We start from the raw sequence: 8,826 nt of genomic DNA on the forward strand, positions 1-8,826 counted from the left end.
TGACAACGCTCACGATGTGTCTTTTCCATCGGGCCTTTTGGAGGAAATCATTCAAACTTGTCCGGACCCGGATACTGATGTGCATACGGAAAAGATGGGACCTCCCGACTTCTTGGAGCGAAACACAGATACCATTCTGAGTAATCCCGGCGTTATGACCGAAGAGCCCAACCGGGATGAACTCTTTGATTTGTAGCTCGAGGAACTGTGCGTGATCCAAATTAAAAGGCGGACAAAATTGATGTTTCAGGTTCACACTTTTCATTTCAACATCTAAACTTTCTGTTGTGCGGGGGTGCAATGCACAATCATCCCCAAAGCAAAGAAAGATTGCCCGATGACAAGAAATACTGGTTAAGCGGACGCTCTGCCTTCACTTTTTGGCGAATGAGATCTTCATGGAGGTTGTGGGTGTGATCTTGAAACCTTGAAGAGCATCTCGAGCCCCCGTAGATTGGACTTCATTCTCAAACTCCACGAACGCGATATCGTGACGACCCGGCACCAATCGGACCTCTTTGAACCCAGGGAACTGATTGAAGAGCATCGACAACATCATCTCGTTCGTCTCCTCGGGCAGGTTGGTCAAGAACAAGATTTGGTTAGGAGGAGCCTCCAGTACTGGACCACCTGAAGTTCCACTTCCACCTCCTTGACGAACTGCCGCTTCCTTGGCAGCCCGCTTCTTGGCCTTTTTGGATTCGGCTCCAGCGGGTCCTCCAGCGGGTCTTTTAGGTCGTTCGGTAAATGTGCCTTTCAGTTTGGCCACGGCATCAGAATCCGTTTTGGAGTAATTGATCCGCATTGGTTTGTCGTAGAACGGAAATCCTTGCATTGAACGCATTGCTTGGGTGGCGGAGCTGATGTCTTTGAACACGACAAAGGCTTGGCCGCGCATCTTCAATGTTTTGAGGGCCACAATGTCCAGAATCTGGCCAAATTGCGAGAAGATGGCGTAGAGGGACTTCTTCAAGTCTGTAAGAGATAATTGGTCCAGAGAGTGAGGGTGAGGAAAGTGGTAACTTTTGGCATTAAGAGCAAATGTAAGAGGATTGACATCAACCGTGGTGAACAGTGTCATATTTAACATAGTCAATTCAGTTTTGTTTCCGCCAGACTTACAATAATTCCCAATGACAGGATGTTTTTTCGCTCTATTTATATATTCGAGACAATGCGACACTTTTAGATTTTAGAAAGTTCCTTTGGCATCTTTTGACTTGCTCTTGACAATGTGTAAATTCTCTCTTTAGGTATATCAAATCGTCTTTGACCAGATCTTTTTGATTCGATTTTGATCTTTGAACTCATCTTTGGCGTGTCTGTTCCAAATCCCAAATACTTGCAATAGAAATTGAAAATACTTTAGTGTAGGAATCAAACGGAACTCGAACCCAACCGGCAGATTGGCGCCATCAGTATCGGTTATAGAATGGAGACTATTCACAACTTGTGATCCAGCAGAATTGCGCCCGGTCTTACCCTAGTCGAGCCTTGCGTAGAACTCTATTTAAATAGGTGACGCTCAACGCAAAAAATCCATACCATGAATCACTGCATGTAGGAAGTTTTCCTGTACCGTACATCCGCCTGGCCGTACAACGCTCAACGCAAAAAATCCATACCATGAATCACTGCATGTAGGAAGTTTTCTAAACCGAAAAGGCTTAAGCTTCTGGGACCTCTTTGATTTGAGATTATTCGGTCTATTTCTTAAACTTGAATTCCGGTTAGTTTTAGCCCAAACCCTTAGTCTTTAAGTCTTGATGTGAGTGATATCGAGTAGGTAGGCAATAATTGGCTTTTTTGGTACCATTTCAAGTTAGTTCCAAATCACAAATAATGTTGTCAAAGAGGGGAAACTAGAAAATAGCAGTCAGCCAATGTCTTAGCAAATTTTAATGCCAGAAAATTGCAAGACACAATCCATCACATATCTAACAATTTAGAAGGTTGAAATGCTTGTTTTATGAGGACATTACCTTTACTTACCTTCTTTTTTAACTTTCTCATTGAGATTGTTGATGTAAATGGTGTGATTTGGGCGATTCTCCATGATGAAAAAAGAGCCAAGAAAAACACAAATTCAATGTTTCACTCTTGTTGCAAGCGCTTCAGGAATCCCAATAAGATGTTCAGCGATGCCAAATTGAGGCAAAATACATACCATCTGTTTCTATATCACAAGATATGTTATTGAGAGAGACAGTTAAAGCAGTAAAAAATGAGAGTAATTGGATAAATGTAAGGCAAGTCACTTGTGTCCATTCAAAAAAATGAATGGATATCTTGCAATATTCAATTTAAACAGAACTGTTGTCTGGTAGAGGGGACAAAATTTGGCAGCTCTGTCTCGAACGGCGTGAGCCTACAAAGCGTGAGCTTGAGACAACGTTTGGTCAATGAAAAGAAAGCAAAGAAGGACGATAAGTAGCTGGTGGTTTCCCACTGCAGATTAATCTTATTGTCATTTTTATCATATACAATTTAACATGATTGTGAGTCGCATGTACATATTATTATTATCAATACATTTTTAAAGTCTTTCTATCAACCTACAATATGGACGCCTCTCCAACTGGCTCCACACACTCTGCATACTTTAGATAAAATTTACTAACATATTATTCCTTTAAACATATGACTTCAAAGGGCCATGCGCATCCTTCAGCATTTTAGCCAAACTAAGTTTGGGTTCAAACTGCCTTAACATTTACTTAACCATTGCCTTCTAGCAATGTGGACTTTGAATGCCTTTTCAGCCATACAGCCTGCACTTCACTTGGTCATAGCAACTCTGGGCCAATTTTCGAAACATAGAAATAAAGTAAGAAACCTAGTTCTCCTCAATGAAGGCAAAATATCTTGAGCTCACATATTTATAGAATGGGTTGTTCCACTAGACTACTGTCAAAAGCTGATGTAGGTAATCAATAGTAGGTCAAACGTTCGAATTTCATTTAGTAATTACTTTACATGACTATGATCTCATCTCCTAATTTTGGTCCCAAATTTGACAAAATTCATCACCATCACAAGAGTTTTTACAGAGTTTTGGAATCAAGTAAGTGGTTAGGAGATGCATAATTTTTGCCCCCATCCGTGTCCATGACCTAACAAATTGCTAAAAATGTGCTTGAATGCATAGATGTAGACTATGGAATTTGTGGAATCGAGGAAGAACATTTTGTTATCTCTGTAGGCACTTTTGTAACACATTTAAAGTATTTTGTCCCTTGGTTGAATCCAAGTGATGTTTGCTTTGCTTGCCAACTTAGCAATGGATATCTTTAGCAAGTACTAGAATCAAAACTCTACTCCAAGAAGTTTGGGGTTGCGTGATTTTATTGTTATCTTGCGCTCATCAGATTTACGAGAGAAAAAAATCTAGACCTATAGTCTTGGGGGATACTTTGTGGTTTGTTGACGTTTATCAGGTCAAACAGGAGAAAATTCCCGTACCCCCTGCCGAATCTGCCAACTCTGGTAAACGTTATTCTCCACCGATTAGTTGGCGGTGCTACTTTTTTTTAATCTTAACCTGACCTTATCAAACCTATCCTAACCCAACCTAACCTAACACGATATTAATAACCCTTAAAGTCTCTATCTTAACCTTTTAACATTGGGCCACAAATTAAAAAATGAGCACCGCCAACTAATCGGTGGAGAATGACGTTTATCGCCAACTCTGATTAAGGGAAAAACAATTTCAACCAGTGCTCGGCCACGTTACGTCACAAAATCTAAGCTAAATGTAAACAAACCCTGCCATTGGTGGAAAGAGCGGAGAAGCCAAGTAAAAAAAACAATACCAGTCAAAGTTCAAATTTCGCTATTAAGTCTTAAATCTGCAATTTCTTTCTAAAATGGTCCATGAGCCATACTTTTGTGCATACATTAAGAATCCTTAGAGCATTTAGATTCAGATGAGATGGTTCCTGTTTCATCACATTTCATTTCATGTTCGGTACCACCCTTAAATTACATACGATGACATGACAGCTGGCACCCCACATTGCAAAGACGGCTGTCAAGCCGCAAGAGACTGACTGCGGTCAACCAACTTTGTATCTAAAGATGGCTAATTGTATCATGGTTAGCATTAATTTCGGCTCTTACGCATTTCAAATCTTATTAGCTGCTATTTTCGTGACTTATCCGCTTCACCACTTATCCGCTTAACCCCTTCCAAGAACCAATGAAATTCTGCGTCGACCGAAATTCTCAACTCAGATTGGTTGGCCGGGGCATAAGGCAAAGCGGTCAAGCGGTCAAGGGAATAAGCCACGAAAATATCTGCTATTGATTTCCTCATTAAGTAACAACATTTGTATTGTTGAATGTTGGTTGTGTTTACCACTTGAATAAAAAGAGTTTGCAAAATAATGCGATGTGTGAAAATTGTTTAAGAAGTGAGAACAAAATACTAACCACCTGATGGCACTGCATATTTTTACTGAATAATCACCTCACAACCTTGCAACATACTAGCTCTGGCTGATTTCTGCTTCAAGTAGTAGTGATCAATACCCTGTTAGCTTAGTGATACTGTTTGAACTCATAACACTAGCTAGCTCTTAGGAATCCAGTCTTAGACCTCCTTTTGTGACTAATCAGGTCCTGGGTGGAGACATGACGTCAGGGTCGACACAGTTTCTTAACTGGAGAGAAGTCTTTGGTTTGATTTTCCTCCCTGCCCTTTCACAAGCAAACTTTCAGATCTTGACCACACCCATAGACCAAGAAGCAATCTGATACGGACTGCCTATTGGAATCATGTATGCACGTTGTGATGGCTTGTTTCATTGCCAATAAGGTTCAACTGTCATACCTTAAAACCACAACTAGTAAATATGAAACTTTAGAAAAGCAAAGCCAGGCAGAAATCAACTTAAAATTACTTTAGGGAATACAATGTGGAAGCAAAATCAAAGTATTTCATAATGTAGTTTTGTATTTGTTTGCCAATCACAGGGTGCTTTTTCTTGTTGGATATCACAAATAGAATTTGTAATCTAAATTAACTCAATTTTGACGGCTGAAAGTGTTTTAACTTCAAATAATTATGCAAAAATAATTGCACTTATGGGAAAATTTTGTTTTTACCTCGTAATTAGTAAGATTGAATACTGAAATGTTATTTTTGCTCTTAAACTCAATTATACCTTTAATAATCATTACATTTTTTGCTATACACAATCAGAATGAGAAGATAGTTTTATCATACATTGACTTCATCCCCCCATTAAATGGAGCAGACATTGTATCAAATAGTTTGATTTGATTATCACCTGGAGAAAATATGTTGCCATTCTCAATCGTCATAATTTGACCTATATTTAACACATTCTCAACCAATCACTCAAGTGCCCCAAATTACTAGGTCTTATGAATACGGACTTCTACCTGGCCCAAAGACAACTTAAACTGTCACTATAAAAAAGAAATTAAATTGATAGGCTTAACACCACCTTCAAAGACAAAATTTATTTGTGGATTTTGCAAAGACCTTGTGGGAAGTATTGTTAATAAAGCATGAATTTGTTACTAAATAATCATTTTTGTTTTGCTTTTTTACGTTGTCCAAAACTTATGAGTTTCTAGTAATTGTGGATTTGGCCAAAATATGTGTCACTACACGTCAAGGCATTATAGCAAACTGGATTATGGTTTAACATACTAAAAGTACTCAACACCTTCATCATTCTGATATAAAAATAACAATTATTTTCCCTCTAATCTTATCTCAAAAGAAGGGATTGTCAATTGATAACTTACAATGCAACGCCTGTTTTTACTAGCAACCAAATTCCCGAAAGCATGTTTCAAAAATTCTTCATTTGCACCTCTTGAAGTTCAATTCATTAATGTTATGCGGATTATTTTCAACATTTTTTTGAGAAAAATTCGCACTCATCAAATGAGATTTGACATTTGTTGATTTTTGAAGTAGCAGCTGCACCATGCTGCCAGCACAAATTTTGGGAGGTCCCTGGGGTACTTTTCAATACAGAAGAGGTACTAAAAAACTAAGTCTCAATATTTGACCAAAAACTTGAAGGTTTAAAAAATCTAGTTTTAAACAGAAAATATAAAAAAGTCGAAAACAGCTTTTTCCTTCAAAAAAGTAGCTTTTATGCGTGTTAATGAGTGAAACCAAGACAGTTTACAGTATTAAAATCAGGGCAGTAGTAATAAAATTACAAGCAACGAAATTAAAGTAATTCGTTCCGTTTTTCGAAAAAGAGACTGTAATCCCAATACATTTTAAAATCTTGACAAAGATGAAGAAGTATGGATAAAGTGTAAATATTGCACGTTGCATGGGTAATTGTTTACATGACAGACGGTAACGAGATGAAATGGACAGTTTTATATTGTGCAACGAAGTACTCTTTTTGGCCAAAGTAATTGTACCAGTAATTATAACATTAATTCGTTCCTTTTATTAAGGAATGACTAATGCCGTGATTAAAATGCAATGCCACATGAACCGTTCCTTTAATGGATAAAAGAACTGAAACTTTAATTTAATACCTTAACAAAGAGCTATTATGCCTCAAAAGTAGCCCTTGGTTAACTTACCCAAGTAGGAACTTGCCCCAACTTGGGTTTGTACACAAACTCTTGAGGGGAAAATGGTGTGACCAAACTTACGCACGAAATTTTATACCAGGGCTTACTATCATTTTGTTGTATTCCTGAGCTAATTATGTGGGCCCCCTAGTTTAGCAGCGGATCTCTCCTTGGGTTAAGCTTGCCCAAGTTCTAGTACTTGCCCAAGATTTGCTTGTAAACAAGTAGAACTTGGATGTCTGTGATGACTTACTTGCAACTTGCCCTTTTCCCATCAGTAGGTTTCACCTTCCTTTGTTATGAAAATTTGGCCAAATTCTCGGTCGAAAGGTGACTGACTCTTGCCAACATTTCCAATATGGATTAAGTTAAAACTTATTTCACCCTCAACAGAGCTAACACAAGTATTTGCCTTTTTGTCATTGGAATGAGAGACCCCACGTGGTTTCGTGAGCACTTATTTTGAATTGCGACTGTGCAAAAAATATTCACTTTTTCAATAGTAGATGCCTTCACATTCTTCCGAATCAAGTCCAAAATTCAGCTTGATTCGAAAGAAGAAGAAAATTGAAAATCGAGGTTTTTTAACATAGGATTGACCACGGACATCTAGAGATATGGATTGCAAACGGAAGCCAAAATTTCTGAAAACTAATCCGTTCACTTTATTCCAAATAAGCACTTCATACGACCACAATAACTTGTTGAATCGATGAACTGGGCCAAGTTTGAGTCCGAAGCTATGCTTAGGGAACTCAGAAGATATGGCCAAAGTTATATAATAAACACTACATAACACTCGAATTTTCGGCCTGCTCTTGGTTACCTACATCAGCTGTTGACACCATAACATTGAAACAAACCACTTTACAATTAAATTATCTAAAAGTGACCTGCCTTCAATCAAAGAGATCTAAGTTTCTTATTTTTCTATTTTTTTTAGAAAAACTGCACAAAGTCGCTATGACCAAGAGCTGGCTGATTTGGCGGAAAGCTCGTTTGCAGTCCATATCTCTAGAAGTTCGTGTATCGACTCACCTCGCATCATGAATTTTGGGGGTCACGCTGCCTTGAAAAAGTAAGACATTGTCAGATTGGCGGCGTTACTAATGGTCGGAAAAATAACTTGTTTTGCCGTTGAGGGTAAATTTCAGATGGTTGTCAAAACCAGCTATCCAGTAATTTCCCGATGGTTGTCAAAACCAGTTGTCCAGTAATTTCCAGATGGTTGACAAAACCAGTTATCCAATTATTTCCAGATGGTTGTCGCACAAATTTTCCATATAGTATAGTAAGAACTCTTCACATTAACTTGTGCACAACTCCCCACATTCAAACCTCTAGGTTTGTTGCTCGACGGCAAAAAGGTTATTTTTTCGAGCTTTATGCTTACTATTGTAGCTTTGAAAATCTTGCTAGAAAAACAGTTAATGGCGCTTGAAATAAACTTAATTCTACACAAAATGGACTAATGATAAAAAAAACCTTATTGATGAAACATCTTTTTACCCAATCAGTAACATTGATGCCATAAAATATTACCTGTATGTGCAGGTCAGATTGCAACTAGGTTTTTCCATCATAACAACCAAACGACTCTTTAGTTATTTCAGGTAAGTTAGCAAGGCAAATTACATCTCATTAAAAGGGCTTTTAAAAAGTTATTGATCATTGCTTGTTGTGCCAACCACACAAGAATCAAAATGATAAGTTTGACTAATAGCAAGACATTAAATGATGAAAGCAAAAGTCAAGCAATAAAAGCTAAAGGCAAATGCAGGAGAGCAAGTGTAATATGAGAAGAAACCTTCCAATTTGGATGAATCCAGATGCTCAAGTGTTTTTTTTTGTATTCATTCAATGTCTCTGTTATAGCTTCATTTTTCGTCAAGGTTCTTAAAGGACAATCCAGTTTGGTCTTTTCCACATAGACTCGGTGGGTTTCAATAAATCTTTATCAGGGGAACTTTTGCTAGGGCGAGTTCGGTAAAAGTCAGACTTGTTCAAAGTCAGAAAAAAATCAATATTTTCTTTCTTTGACTAGTCCAGACTCGAGTCCTTTCTGAAAGACTCGACTGCCGCCAAATTCTCTAAAATCAAGTAAAAGACTCGAATGCACTCGGACTAGAGACCAGACTTGCCCCAGCACTATCAAGAACACTCTTTGATCCTATAATTACTCAGTCTGTCCAAAGAATGCAAATGAAATTGGCAAAAAATGCAACTAAAAATGCAACAAAAACGACA

The 8,826-nt window shown here is 38.0% G+C and overlaps 1 protein-coding gene across 1 annotated transcript; it reads right to left on the reverse strand.

Moving 5' to 3' along the window:
• Positions 1-238: 238 nt before the first annotated feature.
• On the reverse strand, positions 239-2,152 carry LOC131893060 (U1 small nuclear ribonucleoprotein A-like). Its single transcript, XM_059242982.1, has 2 exons — positions 1,993-2,152; positions 239-975 (listed from the first exon to the last, which is right to left on the reverse strand). The coding sequence occupies exons 1-2, from the start codon at positions 2,054-2,056 to the stop codon at positions 374-376; spliced, it is 666 nt and encodes a 221-aa protein (XP_059098965.1). The 5' UTR covers positions 2,057-2,152; the 3' UTR covers positions 239-373.
• Between the last annotated feature and the right edge of the window lie 6,674 nt (positions 2,153-8,826).

Source organism: Tigriopus californicus, chromosome 2, assembly GCF_007210705.1.
Source record: "Tigriopus californicus strain San Diego chromosome 2, Tcal_SD_v2.1, whole genome shotgun sequence".
NCBI lineage: Eukaryota > Metazoa > Arthropoda > Copepoda > Harpacticoida > Harpacticidae > Tigriopus > Tigriopus californicus.